General features: G+C 36.9%; 2 protein-coding genes across 4 annotated transcripts in view; one reads left to right on the top strand and one right to left on the bottom strand.

The window, feature by feature from the left end:
- Positions 1-850: 850 nt before the first annotated feature.
- Positions 851-18,688, top strand: part of LOC133742907 (pentatricopeptide repeat-containing protein At4g17616) — a 65,407-nt gene continuing 47,569 nt past the window's right edge. Inside the window, exons 1-3 of one of the 3 annotated variants that reach the window (XM_062170611.1) lie at positions 851-998; positions 1,407-1,617; positions 2,206-4,768. In XM_062170611.1, the coding sequence (XP_062026595.1) occupies positions 2,216-4,378 (2,163 nt within the window). In that variant the 5' untranslated portion in view covers positions 851-998; positions 1,407-1,617; positions 2,206-2,215 and the 3' untranslated portion in view covers positions 4,379-4,768. Of the gene's footprint in view, positions 999-1,384; positions 1,618-2,020; positions 4,769-18,688 lie in introns of all 3 variants that reach the window. The other 2 variants (XM_062170609.1, XM_062170610.1) reach the window with 2 other exon arrangements.
- Positions 5,497-7,085, bottom strand: LOC133745725 (inositol oxygenase 2-like). Its single transcript, XM_062173843.1, has 3 exons — positions 6,912-7,085; positions 6,367-6,766; positions 5,497-6,083 (listed from the first exon to the last, which is right to left on the bottom strand). Exons 1-3 carry the CDS (start codon positions 7,007-7,009, stop codon positions 5,703-5,705), a joined length of 879 nt encoding a protein of 292 aa, XP_062029827.1. The 5' UTR covers positions 7,010-7,085; the 3' UTR covers positions 5,497-5,702.

Here is an 18,688-nt window from a genome sequence, read left to right as displayed (position 1 = left end):
CTCATTGCAAATTTGACACTGATTCGAACTCCACTCAGCATCAGCAAACTGCGGAAACTGATACTGATTCCTTGCTCTCAAAGCCGCCTCCTCCTCCAGCAAAAGCACATAGAACCCATCCAACGACAGAGCCTCAGTCCTCGCCGCCACCGAAGCCCGAAAAGGATTGTACTCAGTAGGCAACCCGCTCATAGCATGAACAATCATCTCCGCATCATCAACCACCACATCAAACCCCTTCAGCCTGTCCCTAATTTCTTCAATTCTCTGCACATAAGCATGAACCGAGTCGCTTCCCTTGGTGCTCCTCTCCAAATCAGACCTGTATTTCGTGATGTGGAAGTTCAACAGAGACGAGCAATTCTCCTCCAGGTTCAGCCAGAGCTCTCGGGCCGTGTCGCAGCCGATGATGTGGGAGAGAGCCGAGTTGGAGAGAGTGGCGTGGATCAGCACCATCACGCCGGCGTCGTGCGCCATCCAGGTCTCGTAGCTCGGGCTGATCGTGGCCGTCGGTTCTCCGGCGTCGTTCTGGAGGAACTTCTCCGGCGGCGTGATGGAGCCGTCGACGTAGCCGAGGAGATTGTGAGCTTTGAATATGGTGGTCATCAGAAACTTCCAGATGGTGAAGTTGGAGGAGTCGAGTCTTACTGGTATGAGACTGGAGATGGAGGCGTAGACAACGTCCGGCGTCTTAGGATAGCCGGAGGTCGGTGACGGAGCGGCGGCCATTGCAGAACTGGTGGTGGTCTTCTCTCTGTGGCTTCCTGATTTCTTCAATTTGGTTAAAACCCTAAAACTTGATCAAGCTCAACTATAAAATGAGGAGGTTTCCAAATGGGGGATTTTGTGACACGTGGAGGGGTAAAGATGGAAAAGTACGATTGAAACTGGAGATGAAACGGTGCCGTTTGGGCTCAAATAAGTTGCAGATAAGTGGCAGGAAAGACATAAAATTGAAGAATGAAAAATCTTCTCGGCGGTCTCAGACTCAATTAACGGTGAGTTCTCTGGTGCTTAATTCCTCTCTGTTTCTACTGGGTGTTAATTTTTGGCAGCTGTTAATCTTTGTGTTTCTGATTTCAATGGAGTTTATGTATGAACTTGAGTAGATAATGCTTCCATCTAAACCTTTAATTGTTGTGATTTAATTTTAGGTGAATGCATTCCTCTTCTACTGATAATCATACTGTGTTTGATTTTCTGGGTTTTTGTTCCCAAAGTTCAATTTTTCTGTTTCTAGTCCTTTTTGAGTTGCAAGATATTTAGTTTCATCTATAAAGGCTCTCCCTTTGGCAGCATTACACATGTTCTTCATTTTAAAGGCTCAAATTTTTTTTTTTTGTTGGTAAATAGAATTTGAGTTTTTGGTATGGTTTTTGATCAGTTAGAAGAGGTGTAAAATGCAGGTGGATCTTTAAGTGGTGGAGATTGGAGTGGGAAGATTCACTTGACTTGGATATGATGTATCCCTGCAAAGTCAATATAACATTGCAAATATATCCCCCAGCCATCTTTCTGCATATGAGAGATTCCATGTTTCGTTTGTTAGAAGCACAAATGCCATCATAGATACCCAATTCCTCTACAATCTCAAGGCTTATGAGTACTTTGGACCATGTAAGTTGTTCATTCTTCTGACCAGTTTCCATTCGAATTCTCTGAAGTAATTTTGTTTTATGTCACAAGTCGATGAAAGTTAGTAAGCAAAGTTCCTTACCCCTCCAATGCCAAAATATTACCCCCTACTTACCATTTTTTTTTTTTTTTTGAGTCTTAAAGCAGTACTCTTTGATAAAAGGATTATAATTTTGATAGTTTGTCTGAACTTTATATGAGTCGTCAAAATAAATTTCTGTGATGCCTGTTTGATTTCAATATTATCAATAATAGTGATATGATTTAGATGGTGGTTTTGGATTCAGATTATATGCCTTTATTTGTCGTAGTATTGTCTTAGATATTATAGTGGTAAATACCAGCATATCTTATGCATTTTTATTGAGTTAATCTTTATGTACAGATATGAGTAGTTGAACATGGGCATGAAGGGGTCCTGTAGGAACTAATCTCTGAAAGTATATAAGTTATGAATTTGAGAATCATTCGTGGGGTAATAGATATTGGTGATGACTTTTCACCTAGGTCAAGGTTTATCAGTGGAGTCTAATGGTGATTATACTTTCTTGGTTGTTGTCCCTGATATAGTGATACATCCATGGCACTAATATTGACTAAAGAAATTCTTGGGCGCAACTGCATCACTAGAAGGTGTGCATTGGGATTCTACGTGGCTTCAGTTATTCAGAGGACAACCCTATTATCAAATTATGATACAGAATTAGTTGCGAGTGGAAGATCTATAAATTCTACGGTATCAAGTATAAGCTATGAACAGCATCGGAATTCATCTTCCCGAAACTTTTGTACTGCTGTTCATCCTGAAAGGCTGTGTTGGGAAGGTTCTTCTCGTGCAGCTATGTTGAAAAGGCTCGAAGTAGCCTTGAAGGAACATCAAGTGAATGAAGTGTGGGAATCATTTATTGATTTTAAAAGGTTGCATGGCTTTCCTGAGGGTTTTCTTATTCATAAGCTAATTACTGAACTGTGCTATTCATCTGACCCTTACTGGCTACAAAAAGCATGTGATCTAGTCCTAGTAAATTTGAGAGAGAGATCAGACTTACTTCAGTCTGATATCCTGACAAAGCTCTCCCTCTCCTTAGTACGCTGTCAAATGCCTAAGCCTGCTATGATGATTCTGCGATTAATGCTGGAGAAAAGGAATTTACCCCCCATGAATGTACTGTGCTTGGTTGCTCTGCATATGGTGAAGACTGAGATTGGGACTCACCTTGCTTCAAATTTCTTAATTCAAATTTGTCATCACTTCCAATGCTTGAGAGCAAAGAAGAGTGACCACGCAAAGCTGTTGCAACCTGATACAATGATTTTTAACCTTGTTCTTGATGCCTGTGTGAAGTTCAAATTATCTCTGAAAGGCCAGCAGATCATGGAATTGATGCCTGCAACAGGAGTGGTTGCTGATGCACACTCTATTGTCATTATTGCCCAAATTCATGAATTGAATGGTCAGAGGGAGGAGATAAAGAATTATAAATGTTATATGGATCAGGTTTCAGCTCCATTTGTTCAACATTATCGGCAATTTTATGATAGTTTGTTGAGCTTGCATTTCAAGTTTAATGATGTGGTTGCTGCCAGTGAGCTTATATTACAAATGTGTGATGATCGCAAGTCTCTTCCAATTAAGAGAGACAAGAAGAACTCACAAAGGTCTTATCTTGTTCCAATTGGATCTCATAATCTGAATTCTGGGTTGAATATGCAGATTTTCCCTGAGCTGCTGCAGAAAGATTCTGTCCTCAAATTAGAAGGTAAACAAGAGCTTGTTATGTATTTGAATGGGAAACTTGTTCTTAGCAACAGAGCTCTGGCCAAGCTTATAACCAAATACAAAAAGGAAGGGGATATTTCCGAGCTTTCAAAACTTTTACTCAAAATTCAAAAGGATGTATGTTCATTAAGAGGATCCAGATTGGGCAATGATGTTATTCACGCTTGCATTCATTTAGGTTGGCTAGAAACTGCTCATGACATTTTAGATGACATGGAAACAGCTGAGGCTCCCATGGGCTACAGTACCTGTATGTCACTCCTGACAGCCTATTACAAAAGAAAAATGTTTCCAGAAGCAAAGGCATTGCTTAAAAAGATGAGAAAGGCTGGTTTGCTTGTAAATTTATCTGATGAGATGGTTGCCTCGACATGTCTATCAGTAGTAGACTCAACTGCCCTTTGTACAAGTGCATCAATTTCCACCAGTAAATCTGATCTGGCAAATGCTTTCATTCAGGAAATGAGAGATGAGAAAGAGGAAATTCCTTCTAGGGTTTATCAGTTCAATTCTTCCATCAACTTTTTTTGCAAGGCCAAAATGATTGATGATGCTCTAAAGACATACAAAAGAATGCAGGAGTTGAAAATGCACCCCACTGAGGAAACTTTTACCTATATGATAAATGTGTATTCTTCTCTAGGAATGTTCCGTAATATCACATTCTTGTGGGGGGACATGAAGAGGAATATGGATAATGGAAATTTGGTGGTAAGCAGGGATCTGTATGAGTACCTGCTGCTGAACTTTCTCCGTGGTGGTTACTTTGAGAGAGTCATGGAGGTCATTAACTATATGAAGGAGCACAGTATGTTTGCTGACAAGTGGATGTACAGAAGTGAGTTTTTAAAGCTTCATAAGAATCTTTATAGGAACTTGAAGGCATCAGAAGCCAGAACGGATGCTCAGAGGAAAAGACTTGAATATGTTCAGGCATTTAGGAAATGGGTGGGCATTGATTGAATTTCCAAGAGAAGCTTAAAGTACCTGGGAAATTTACTGCAAGATTCTTGCTGCTGTGCCTTTTGGATTATCAAGTGAACAGCGGATAACTGAAAAGTCAACAGGAGAATAAATGAATTCAACTATGCAGATATGAGTGATAACCAAAGAGCCATTTCTGGTGCATTATGAGTCTATTTTCCTTAAACCAATTGCCTTATCTGCCACTTTCCTTTTTGGAACATTTTGCAACATCGAAGAGATGGAAAATGGAGTATATATGCCTCTCACATGAAATCAAGTCTTCTAATCCGGAATGTCTGGAAGAAGTCTAATGATCATGCAAGCTGGTGCTAATCAATCTATGAAAAGATATGTAGAGACACATCTCGTGTTTTTTACTAGCAACATGTGTCTAGTATGTGTCTACTGTCTTGCAAATGCTCCAATCATGAGATATTGTGTTCTCTTTGCTGCTTGACCACTGCTCTGTATTTGTACAGAGCGAGTCAACGACGATGCATGAAGAAGTTGTATAGCCTTACACAGAAATGCAAGGCTGCAATATATCTGTCTTGGAACATGGTGCAATATGCCTTCTTACTTTGTCTCCCGTTGTGCCAGAGTCCTTTTGTTCTAGTTTAGTAGGTGCTCTACAGATTCTGTTATAGTTGTTGGTTTTTGACCAAGGAGGTTCACGATGGTCACTGGAGTGATGATCACTCTTAATAACTACTGGAAAACAGCTCAACTTCATGTCATTACTTCTGTAGGTTATAATAGTTTCTTCAGGGATCTACTTATGGTGCCATTCGAAATCATAAAACATGGGCATAGGTTTAAGATCTTTTCTATCCCAAAAGAACATTACTTGGATTGATTTTTTATTTTTTTTTTATTAGATATGATCGAATACTGGATACAATTAACCAAAGCAGAGAAATTTTCAACTCGATTTTTGTTAAATTGAAAGCAGACAAAGTTATGAACTTGAAGAAAACAAAGCTTGCTGGCATGAAATCAAAGGCAAGTATTGGCTTAAATGAAAAAACATGAGAGCAGGCCCAAAAGAAATATTATTTGTTTGTTCAAAACAAATCCCACCAGTAGAAGGATCCATATTAGATTTGTTAATTTATTGAGCAAATGGGAGACTTTTGTAATTCGATTTGTAATTTATTGAATTTAATAATTAATTTACAAGAACAAACATTTCGTCCTTGAAAGTTGAAACCATATACAAAGTACAACTCGCTTAGAAAGTAACAGGAGGAAGCACAACGCCTCTTCTTAAATTAACCTAAGGAACGACTCCATCGGAGAAACGCATGGATGATCGATCATCTTACCATTTTAGCTTCGCTGGGAAGTACTTGTTAATAAGGGATAAATAGTAAGGCTTGACCTTGTCGACATCAACTTGAACTTTGCTCTTGCTGTAGAGGTCATATTTGTTAAAAATATGAAGCCACTTCATATTCTCTCTGTCTTCCTTGTTCATTAGGTGTGTATATGCCCCTGCCTTGTGTAGAGGATAAAATGAGTGATACCGTATAACAAACAATCCAGCCTCCGGCAAAGTTGTCCCATTTTCCTTGGCAACCATGTACATGTAGTCATCATGACCCCATGAGATCATCACATTTTCTAGTCCACATCCTTCTTTGTAAATTCCATTCTTGGTGTTGTACGCAGGGTTTTTGGAATCCGGATTATCCTTGAAGTACTGCAAAAGCAAATTAATTTGGTGCAACGTAATTGATCATTAATGTAATTACACATTTCCAAATTCATGTCGACTCCTATTTTTCGTGAGTAATGTTATTTCCAGATGTTGATTCTTAACCCTCATGCATGCATTTTAAGTCACACTTTACGTTTACATGATTAAGGGTTAAGGCTATTTATGTTCCGTCAATATGAGTTTATCATCTTTTTCTTATCATTAATATTCCTCAATGTACTTCAAAAGGGGAAAAAGTTCTCCAAACTAAATATTAGAGGAATACCTTGTGGTGAACGATGGATTCATCAAAAGCGCACCCAAGAGGATGTGTGTCTCCAACAACAGCCCATTGAGGAAGTCCTCCAAACTTAGGAAGAAGAAGCACTTTCCCGAGATCATGAATGAGAGCGGTAAGGTGCAGCCAATCTTCATTCGGATAGTCTTTTCTAATTGCCTCAGCTGTTTGCAACAAATGCTGAATTTGGGGTTCATCCAAATCCGGGTCACTCTCATCCACAACCTCATTCAGGAGCTCACAACATTCCCATATGCTCATTTCCACTCTATCCAATTTTTTGTACTCCTCTCTCGTCTTTTTTACAAAATCATACGTTTGGTTATTGTGGTTCAAACGATAAAATTCCTCCACACCTTTCTGCCTCTCACTTTCTGCATTATAATCCCTGCAGTAAAGCAATTTAGTATATATAGTCAGACATTATATTTGCAAATAACATGTCAAACTCCAGTTCATGATGGAATATCCAACCCGTTGTGTACATAAAACCATGATGCTAGGTTTATCATATGAACTAATAGTACATGTACCTGAATGACTGGCCAAATGCATTGATATCAGGAGCAACAAATGCATCGCTTGATTTCACAACTTCATTGTTTCGTTCAGGCTGCTTGGTGATAGCCATTTTTAATGATCTTCGAAATTCAAATGAACGAAACACAGAAAAGCGAGAGGAGAAAAACTGGTTCTAAGCAAGTAATGGTTATGTTAGAATACGTTGCTACAACCAATATTTATAGTTCTACAGAATGTCCATCCATGGAAAAAAGAAGCCGTTGAATTCCTTAACTTGGAAAGTATCAGTCGCTAGATCGGGTTTATCCAACCTGTCCGAACGAAATGTTCAAATATAGTTACTAAATATAAAAAAAAAAGGATAAGAGATTTGCCCATAATGGCAAATTTGAGCCAATTTTTTTTTTAATTGGATAACGTTAATTTTAACAACTCTGCAAATTATAGAAAACTGGTAACTATTTTATCCAACATAGGATTAAATTGGATAAAATAGAATATTACCAGTAATTGTTAGAGTATATTCAGTTTTGTGAACTATTTTTAGTGGCAAATTGTTAACCAGTTAGCTATTAATTGAACCTCTTAACTGAACACCCTCATACTGATAAAACCATCAGAACGGCATCGCGCTGATTCTTCTAATATGTATGCCAACATTTCTTCTATTCTGTTAACACGATATCCATTATGTTTGTTATTCATGTAGTGTGTTGTGTTATTTTGTGTCAAAAAATGGTCAACTAATTGTTCGTGGTGAAAATTAGAGTAGTAACGAAAAGGATACTATAAAATTATAGTTGACTATAAAATGTCACCCCCTTTGATTCCTATTTTTGGGAATGGGGTTTATTAGGTTTGTTTTTTTTTCTTGTAGGCTCGTTTGCCTATATTTTTGGCATTTTCTTTTCTAGACCTTGATCAGAAATGGCATAGCTACTTTTCAGTATTCATTGGTCCCTGAAAATCTTGCTCCACACCCAGCTACTTTACTCAACTATCATGGTGACCAGAGTTCTTTTTGGAGCCCAAGAAGGAATTCCTACAGTTGAGAATTGAACCTAATCTGATCTTACATTCAAACATAAAGTTATGGACTTGTCGGGCAAAGGTGTCTCATTAACCTTTTCTTTTATCACATCAATATCTCAATAATTATAACTAATTTTGAGTTAAACTCATAAGTTCCTATTTAAGAAAAGAAGACATATGTCACTAGACTAAATGGTACTGAGCATTTAATTAACTTTTCTATTTCATTTTTTTATAAGAAACTAAAATATATTGCATTCGCAGTAATCATGTGAACGACACCATTAATCAGCGGAGAAAAGATCACATGTCCTCAAATTTCCAATCACCCACTAATAATAATTTGACACGTGTCATCCCACTCAACAAGAGCCAACACTGCTGTTGAATTCAGCTTACCAAACTAAAAACTTATCATCTTCCCTTCTTTTTGTAAAACAAGCTTAACATTTCTACATATTCAAAGATTAATTTAAGGTTTCATTTGGATTTAAATAAGGAATGTGGGTTTGGATAAGAGAAGACAAAGGATTTAGGGCATAAGCTTATGATTACACTAATAATTGTTTAAGAATCAAAATCTTCTAATTACCCTGAACTCTAAAATGTGTAATTTAATTTCGCCGGGCTTGAAACTTTGAAGATGTACTGCGAAAGGCTTACAGAATAAGGAAGCAGGCAGTGTCTAGTAGATAACATATGCTTAGTTTCCAGGAAATTTTCGATCTCCACCGATCGACTTTAGTAGTCTACAGAGACACTCTTTTTCAGGTCTCATCAAATAATGATGCTGCTAGTCTACTAGTCTACAACCCTAATTAATATGCTTTTCTGAACTGCCCTGGAGAAAATGGTACTGCTCTAAAGCACAATTTGGATATTAATAATTCTTGGGCCATCCTAGTCGCATTTTATTCTTCATGTTTTGAGTCCATAGATCGGATTAGACCCCATTGGTCGTTATTGAGGTTCTTGATTGTGTATGCCACATGTATTAGTTCCGAGTTGCCGACCTTTAGAAAATTCGTTGCTTGACTTTGACCTTGACCTAGACCTAGGTCTATGAGTCAGATCTTCATAATTACTAAAACTACCTAATTACGATGAACCTATCTTCATCTTTTTTTGTTTTCTTTTTTCTTTTTTCCGACAAACCTATCTTCATCTTTAACAAATTATACCTCGTGTGAAAGTGTTTATAAGGAAAGCAGAGAAAACAGAGAAATGGAGAGGAAAATAGAGGCTTGTATTAGAAATGATAGCCTTGGTGTATACTCACGAGCTGAAACCAGCAATATATGCTAGAGCTAGAGAGCACAGATTACAAACACGTGACACAGAATCAATGGCCATTATGAAAGCACAAACTAGTTAGATTAATATCTAATGTGGAATATTAAGAGGAATACTGCTAACATTGTGAACAGAAGAACCTCATTAAATATTTTAATATAAAAAAAAAAAAAAATCCTCCAAAATTAGCTATAGTTGATACCAAGTGATATTCATTAACAATTTCACTTTGTACATCAATTCAATCAATCATGAATTGTCTATTTGACGTAGTACATCGTTAGCTAAGGAATTAGCAGTCGATATATCTTATACTTCTAGAGGTTATTTAGTTAAAATCTTCAAATTTTATGTGTATAGGTTGATTTTTATCAATATTTTCACTGTTATTATACCTTCTTTAACTACCAATATTTATTGATACCGACATTTGAAAAGAGAATTATCAATTATGTAATTTTTTTTCATGTTGCACTGCATTAATTTAAAATCCTATAGTAATTTATTTTCCATATATAGCAGGGATTAATAATACAATTATAAAGATGATCTCTCTCGCTTTTCATACTTTTTGTATAATTGCTTTATTTGACTTCTCATTTAATTAATTGCGTGCAATAATTAATCTTTGGTTTTGGATTGCCTAGCTACCACTGTATATTCTAAACTGCAAACTTAACTAACTCAACCCTAACCTGAATATATTCATGTTTAACTAGTCGTGTGATACTAGCGTTCATGTTATATATATATATATATATATATATATATATATATATATATATATATATATATATATTTTTTGAAAAGGGCGTTCATGTTATATTATGAGTTCTTGGATTGTGATGGAGCCATGGAGGATTTGAATAGCCTGTCATCATTTCCTATTTAATTCCCAAACTAATAAAGGTGTGGCTATTAGTGGTATACATAAAAGGCGTGAGAAAACCCATTTATGCTACATCGACTTAATTATAACATATGCGTGTTAATTATATATACAACTTCACCTCAAAACATAACAATAAAGAGACTTAGTTCTCTGGGCATTCTGATCCTCGATCACGCACGGGCAGCAGACTCTTTTTCCGTTACATCGGTGCACTTTATTCTTTTCGTTTTTCGCAGCTCCTTCATGGATTTTCTTGAGGCTTTTACATGCAATGTCGATAGATGAGAAATTGATACAAGTTTAGAGCTGTGAGTGTCCATCCGATCGAACTCTTCATCATCTCGATTGTGATCATTCTCCAAAGTAGCACAGTAGTTGTTGGTGGAAATACACGGAGTAATTCCTTATAACCAGAGAAAAACTCAAAAAGGACTAAATTCTCATGAATCATCGTCTAAAATGATTTAGGATATAGGACTGTGCAAGTTCACGTGCAATCATAGATCTGATTAACTATGCAACTCATGCCGGGAGAAGAGGGAGGGGGACGGAGGGGAGAAAGGAGGGGAGGTGGGGGATACTTAACAAGCTTGAATGCTTCATGATCGAGGGAGGAGAAAAAGATGCAGAGAGAGTTTGGAGCAGAAGAGAAGATGAAGGGAAGTAAGGGAAAGTGATAATATGTTGAAGCTAGACGAGCTATACGTAGTTTTGAGGAATACTGGAATAGTAATCAACTTAGGTAGCTGGCGATCCATAAACAGGCCGGAGATCATAAATATATTAAGCGATTCAAAGTTTTGGATGCTATATATATACTAAACCATATATCATCAAGATAGGATATTCCTCCGCCAAGCTTTGTTGATCATCAAGCTGCTGCTTGGCCTCTAAACTAGGGCATGTTGATCATCGACTGCTTGCTGTTCAATATCTATCGAATGATCTCCATATTCTTGATTTTGGGCGGTTATGCAGGTGATGATAAAAGTAGGGATAGCTCGAAGGGTGTGGTAAATACAGTGTAAGGTGCGCTTGAATACATTTCTAAGCAATGGGTACCAAGGAGTTAGAATTAAAAGTACAGGGAAGACGATCCAGAAGAACGAAGGGGTTAACAAGATCGAGGCCAACAACAAGATACAAAAAGGACCTGAGAAATCCCCAACTCGCAAATGGATTGGTTGGGCTATGATCAGACTAAGTTTGAAAGAGGTGAAAAGGAAGAACAGCAAAACAAAGAAAAGAAAAAGATATGCCATTTTCATAATGGGATGATGATTGTTTGGGAAAATGTAAATTTCTAATGCAAAGTCGCCGGGCTCTTTGTCTCGGGAGGTGAGGAACTGAAGGGTAAGGTTTATGAGTGGTAGAATTCCATATCTCAAGTCTATCAAAAAATGCATCTTTCTGTATACACGAGGTGAGTCTCCCCGGCTATAATTTATAAGCAGGGTGAGATAATTTTATGTCTTTTCCTGAGCAAGCTTAAAAAGAAAAAGAAAAAATAGGATCGTATATTGAGTTCCCATAAATTAAACCTAACATAAATAAGCACCCAGTACTGTGAGAGTGACGTGTGTCGGCCACTCAGACGCCAATTAAATACAAAAACATCATGTTAGAACTTAGAACCCCTAATTTTCTTATCCTCCAAGGCACAGTTTTTTTTTTTTTTTTTTTCCCAAGGAAAACAGCATCATGTTTAATAGAAGAACAGTACAATCGTTAATTGGAAAAATCATCTGGAACAAATCCGAGATTAGAACTCAAATTTATTCTAACTTAGATCCTCTACAAGACCTCTCAAACTAGACCAATCAAATTTGTTTTTCTCTGTTGCTGCATAGCTTTAAAGCAAAAATCAGAGACGAAGAAGGTATATGAACATGCGTATTACATTTTTTAAACAATTGGTACAGATCTACCACTCAGCATGGGGAATGTTACAGGAAACTCCAGAAGAAGATCCTAAACCACGATAAAAAGTCTTCTAAAGCAAAAAAGCAATGTATTTTACTCAAAAAAAGTGTGTGCCTTTTGTATTTTATTTAAAAATCTTTAGATAATATTTTAGAAAATGATTTGCAGATTAAAGAAAAGGATGACGTTAATTTACTAGCTATATGGCTACTGTAATTTTATTATAACCACGGTTATGAAGTTACATACCTCACAAGTAGTAGTTAAAGAAAAAGTAAACCTCAAAGCCTAAATAGGTTATGTCAAGTTAAATTCCGGGGCCGTCCCTCGCGGAAGTTCTTCGTCAACAATTTCAACTCTTATCAGGAAAAGTGGCCTCTGAGTTTGGAATATTGATCAGGCGCTGATTCGGCACTTCAACTCCAACTCATCTTTTATCAGAAATTGCTAACAAAGTCCAAAAGCCGTTCGGCCTTTACATATAAACAAATTAAAGAGCAATTGAAGTGGTATTAGTGATTTCTGTTGGTGATAAACAAATTATAGCTCGCGTTTCAAAAAAAAAACAAAAACAAATTATAGCTCGATTGAAAGTTTTTTGACAAGTACTTAGTTCTTAGTAAGGATATCAAAAGATTAATCAAACTATGAATTAGGAATTTAGGATCAACGGAATGGAAACAACATGAAAATTTGTTATATAACATATAACATACAAAGATTTTGAGTCATTCCTTGAATCCTTCATCGACAATATATAATTTAATAGTTTCCTAGCTACCTCCATACTTGGCGTTAATACATTAATTAATTTCTAGACTGAATAGTGAATATTTTATACTTTTCATGAATCGTGAGTAGTGACTCTTCCAACAGGTCGTTTTCACAAGTATGTAGAAATGAGTTTAGCCCGCAGGGTTTTGAGAGATTTGGAAATGGTTGAAATGTAGTAATGTGTTTAATAATGTCAACTGTGCCAAATTAAACAAAATAAGGATCGGAGAAGGAAGAGGGGTGAAAGGAGACCCCAGAATTCAGTACGTGAAACTAGTATCTGAACATGACCTGCAATGAATTTCAAATCAAATACACTTAGAGGATATCAGTACTAATGCCTTTATGCCTATAGAGTTCATGCTGGGGACTGCATGCTAAGCTTGGAAACAGTCTAATACAAAACTGGATGCAAATGACAAGCAAAGTAGGGATTGCTCGGCGGGTCTGATAAGCACAGAAGATGATCCATTCGCTCATTTAACAAAAAATGGCTGGGAACAATGGATACCTCTAGGAGTTAAGTAAGAGATTATTGATTAGTATCTGAAAGATGACAGCAAATATACAAAAGGGAGCTGAGATATCTGCAGGTCTCAAATGGATTAATTAAGCAGCTAGCCAGAGGAAGCTGAAACAGGTGAAAACGAAGAGGAGCTAGCTAGCACGCAGAACAGTGGCAAGAAACAAACATGAAAACGGATTCACATGTCCATGGTTCTTTACATCAAAACCCTAATGAAAAAAATAAAAACAGTATGCTTAATTTCCATGTCCAGATCTTGATGACTTTACTAGTCTACCGACTCCTTTTCCAGTTTTCACGATGCTAGGCTACTTCTAGCTATCCAATTCTATATTGGTGTAGGCACGTGTCGACATACTAGTCCAAGTTCAAATTCTCATTAAACCCTAATATATATATATATATATATATATATATATATATATATATATATATATATATATATAGGGGTCATCATTTGGCAATTCGCATTCACGGCAACATTTTAACCTTAGATTTAAGGTTTGTGAATTCTGCAGCAGCCAGGATTTTGGTCTGATTGAGTTTTGTTATTTCCATAAGGAACAATGATTAGATGAGAAAACTGATCTTGTGTGAACTTGTACTGCGAACTCGGTGGAACAGTGTATGAACTTGGCAGCAAGTTAGCAGCAATTCTCAGAAATTTTTTTTTCTTCTGAAGAGCAAAAAAAAAAAAAAATGCATGGGCCTGGGCATTTGCTTTGGACTTGGCTTATTTTTATTTTTTTTTTGTTATTTTAGTTATTATTATCTTTTTTTTTAAGGGTCATTTAGTTATTAGTGTATGTATTTTTAATTTTAATGAATTTTTTTTTGATAATTTATTTAATTAATAGTATTTGTGATCTCAAAGTTATCCGTTATTATTCTAAATAGACTACACTAGTGACATAATAAAAAGAAAAAGAATTGAAAAAATGTGTGAAATTAATTTCTCTAAGAGGTTGAAGTAAAAAATTTCTAGATTTTGTACATGTATCACAAAGCCGAAGCTAGTGCTTATAGGAAATGGTCATAAAAAGCATCCTCATAGTATTTGAGATAGAATTGGAAATTGTGGTTTATTGTTAGTTATATTAAAATCATTGTGGCTGACTGAGTGAAACAGGTTTGAAACGAAGTCGAAAGCCGATACTATTTTTATTATGAGCGTAGAATATTGCCTTAGTCTCATTCAACGGTTAAATTTATCGATTTCTAATTTCGATTTGTTGGATTGTAAAAAATCCTTATATGAAGAAGTATACCTTTCATAACCAACAAGGTGGAGGAAATAGAATTTATCAAAATCAACAGTTGGATGTCATCTTGACGAGAAGAAATGATTGTGGTCAAAATTTCAGCTATTTTCGTTGTTATTTGGGTATCGATCTACTAGGTCAACCCTAAACCTTAAATATTACAAAAAAAATAATATGCACATAACCGCTCATTCACAAATTCTTTTTCCGAGCTGTCAGTTCTCATACTCTCGTGGGCATAAGCTATATCAACTAATGTAAAAAATAAAAATAAAGTTTATTTCCTCATGATTCAGCTCCCCTTATAGAAGTAGAAGCATATAAAAGGTTGACCGTTTTATTTAATGTCGAAATTATGGCGGATCAAGTTAATTTTTGGACTAAATATTGTTTAGTCCTTGACCTTTTGCCCTAAAAACACTTCAGTCCCTCGCCTTCTAATTTCACACGTTTAGTCCCTGTACTTTAAAATTTCGGACTAATAGGTCCTTGCTGTTACTTTCCATCCAAAATCTCGGTTAAATCGATGACGTGACAATTTTTTAGGGCCAAAATGTCTATTCTACCCTCACTTTTTTATTTAATTTATATTTTTTCTCTTCTTTTTTTTTTTTTCTTTTTTCTTTTCTGTTTTCTATTCTTCCAGCCCCATGTCTCCTCCTCCATCCCCTATGGCATCCTATCCGGCGTCCCCTACACCGCCCTCCCCATTCGCCACCTGCATCAGCACCTCTATAAACAAAGAAAACACAAACAGAATATCAACCTTATCAATTCACCACTCAATTTTCAATCGAACAATCATGCTTTAATAATCAGAGAGATTTCAACCAAACTAAACCAAACTCAGTTCAGTTAATTCCAATTATCACTCCACAAGTTTGAGCGTTCTGAAATCATTTTCGACCACAAGTTTGAGCAAAGAACTGAATTGCGGTGGTTGGAAGACAAAGCTCGGTTCATCTCCGGCCACGCTCAGTTTGCATCCACTTCAGAAAGTCCAGAATTAAGCATCACTGAGCGCCAAATTTTCTCTAGGACAAACATTAGCTTCGAAATCAAACCCAAAAGACCAGAAAAGCCGTTGTGGACGGTGAACTCCGACGAAGCCGATAACACCCAAAACATCAATTCCATCAAAGCTCAACTATAATCAAAATCAAGCACATCAATGTGCAGAGCATGAAGAGTAGATGAATTTTCTCACCTTATGCACTACCGATTTCGGCCTGAGTTGCAGGAAAAAGCCTAGAAACCGTCGGAGAATTTTGGCGTCGATTTTCGCTCCAGGGTCGACGAACGACCAAACCGAATCCAAAGGGACATCGGCGACGTCGAGGTGGTTCGAACGCTAAACCATCCCCAACCCCACCAGCAGACGTTCTTCGTCTTCTCCCCAGATCGGATCATCTTCTCTCTCGGCCTCGATTTCGAGTTCGAATCGAAGCTCCAAACAGCTGCTCCATCGTAGAGTACTCCTCCGCCGACGCCGTTTGGAGTTTGGTGGTGTTTGGCTGAGGTTCTAGAGTTTGGTGCGTGGTTTCAGGTGAGGCGTGTGAAGAGAAGAGAGGGAGTAAGGAGGCAGAGGAGAAGAGATAAACATAATAAAAAAAACAAAAAAAAAACAAACAAACAGAAAAAGAGAAAAGAAAAAAGAATAAATAAATAAAAAAAGAGAAAAGAATAAATTTATTAAAAAAAAATGAGGGTATAATAGACATTTTGGCCCCAAAAAATTGCCACGTCATCGATTTAACCGAGATTTTGGATGGAAAGTAACGGCAATGACATATTGGTCCGAAATTTTAGAGTACAGGGACTAAACGTGTAAAATTAGAAGGCCAAGGACTGAAGTGTTTTTAGGGAAAAATGTCAAGGACTAAACACTATTTAGTCCTTAATTTTTTTACACAATACATGATAATACGCTATAAATAGATTGGTACTGTCAAATTTATCAATTTTCAATTTCAATTATTAGGATCGCACAAAATCCTTATATGTCTACTAATGTGGTCTAACTTTGTTTATTAGTTGTATCAAATAGTATACCTTCCATGAGGAATAATGTAGAGGAAATAGACTTTATCAAAATCGGCCGTTTGATGTTATCATGATAAGAAGATATGATTATGGTCAAAATTTCATGTATTTTCGTCACTAATTGGGTCTCGATCTACTAGGTCAACCCTGAAACCCTAAATACCACATAAAACTAATATGCTCATAACCGATCGCTCACAACTTTTTTTTTCGATCTGTTTGCTCTCACAGTCTCGTGGCTATGACCTATATCAACTAATGTAAAATTTCAGAAAGTTTATCTACTCGTGGTTAAGCTCCCCTTAGGGAGTTATAAGTGTATTAAGTGGTTGACCGCTTTATTTGACATCTAAATGATAGCGGATCGGGTTAATTTTTTTACACAATACCTACTAATACGCTATAAATAGACGGGTAATGTCAAATTTATCGATTTCCAGTTTTGATTGTTTAGATTGCACGAAACCCTTATAGTCCTACTAATGCGGTTTAACTTGTTTATTAGTTGTATTGAAAAATATACCTTCCATGAGGAACAATGTGGAGGAAATAGACTATATCAAAATCGACCATTGGATGTCATCATGATAAGAACATATAATTATGGCCAAAATTTCAATTATTTTCGAAGTTGTTTGGGTCTCGATCTACTAGGTCAACCTTAAACCCTAAATACCACAAAAAACTAATATGCTCATAACCGCTCACTCGCGACTTTTTTTTTCGATCTGTCAGCTCTCACACTCTCGTGGCTATGACCTACATCAACTAATGTAAACATTTCAGAAAGTTTATCTACTCTTGGTTAAGCTCCCCTTAGGGAGTTATAAGTGTATAAGTGGTTGACCGCTTTATTTGACATCTAAATGATAGCGGATCGGGTTAATTTTTTTACACAATACCTGTTTGGATCCAAAATGATCATTTTGGCCTGACAAGGCGTGTCTTGGAGAAATTGAGTCAATGTCAGTGGCTCAAGCTATATATTGTCGACCAGTTTGAAATATATTATTTAGAGGCTAAATAAAGCCTACTATGGAAGATTATGCGAGCTGCAAGAAAAGGAAATGATGGAAGCATGGAAATGAAAAGTCAACTTTAGCACATTTTCCTACTTCGACTAGGAGAAACCGAGCTAAACAAGGAAGGAGGGGCGGAAGACTAACCAAATGAAATCCAAATGAGCTAAAACTGTCCAGATTCATTCTAGACATCCCAAGGATCATTTCTTATGAAGAGTTCTAGAGCTAGTTATGAGTGGAAAGCCTTCAAACAATCAGTCCAAATTTCTTCAGAAGCAAAGTTGGAAAACTGGACCTGTAAGGAGTCCAGCAACGTTTCCGGCCCAACTACTATACCAAAAGCTCTGAAATTTTACCAGGATGATCTACACTCATAGTGGAACATTTGTTATGAAGAAGTCACAGTCAAAATGTGAATTCTTGATGGAGATATAATTGAAGGAATAAAGGAGCCGAAAGTGCTTCCTTATCTCCAAAATTCATCATTCCTTATCTCCTTATCTCCGAAATTCATCATTCCTTATCTCCAATTATGCTTCCTTATCTCCAAAACTCATCATTCCTTATCTCTACTATCATTTGTTTAAGAATAAACACTCTGGCATGGTAGCCTATAAATAGAGGTTACAATGAAACACTTCAACACACAATTCATAAACAACAATCTCTAAGATTATCCAAGCCTCTCTAGAGCAACCCTCTTCTTCTGTTACCGGTAGTCACACTCCAGTCCTAGTCTGCTCAAGAGCCGACTGTCAATGCCACCAAACCTTCCAGCCAAGCTAAAGTCACGCTTTAGCAAGTTCTCCTCACTTCCTAGTAGTTCTCGCTCTGCTCGATCTACAACATCGAGTATTGATTGTGATTTTGAAGAAGCTCAACAAAAGTCCTCGCCACGAGGCACAAAGAATCCCACGACGAGGTTGGCTCTCCTCGTCCACAATCACTTGAAAGAAGTCAGGTCAAGGGACACCCCCGACGATCGCACCCGAACGGTGCTGGCACGCCCGCGCAAGAAAAT

This window comes from Rosa rugosa, chromosome 4, assembly GCF_958449725.1.
Source record: "Rosa rugosa chromosome 4, drRosRugo1.1, whole genome shotgun sequence".
Classification (NCBI taxonomy): Eukaryota; Viridiplantae; Streptophyta; class Magnoliopsida; order Rosales; family Rosaceae; genus Rosa; species Rosa rugosa.
Note: the sequence above shows the minus strand (reverse complement) of the source record. Positions and strands in the feature narration are given on the sequence as shown.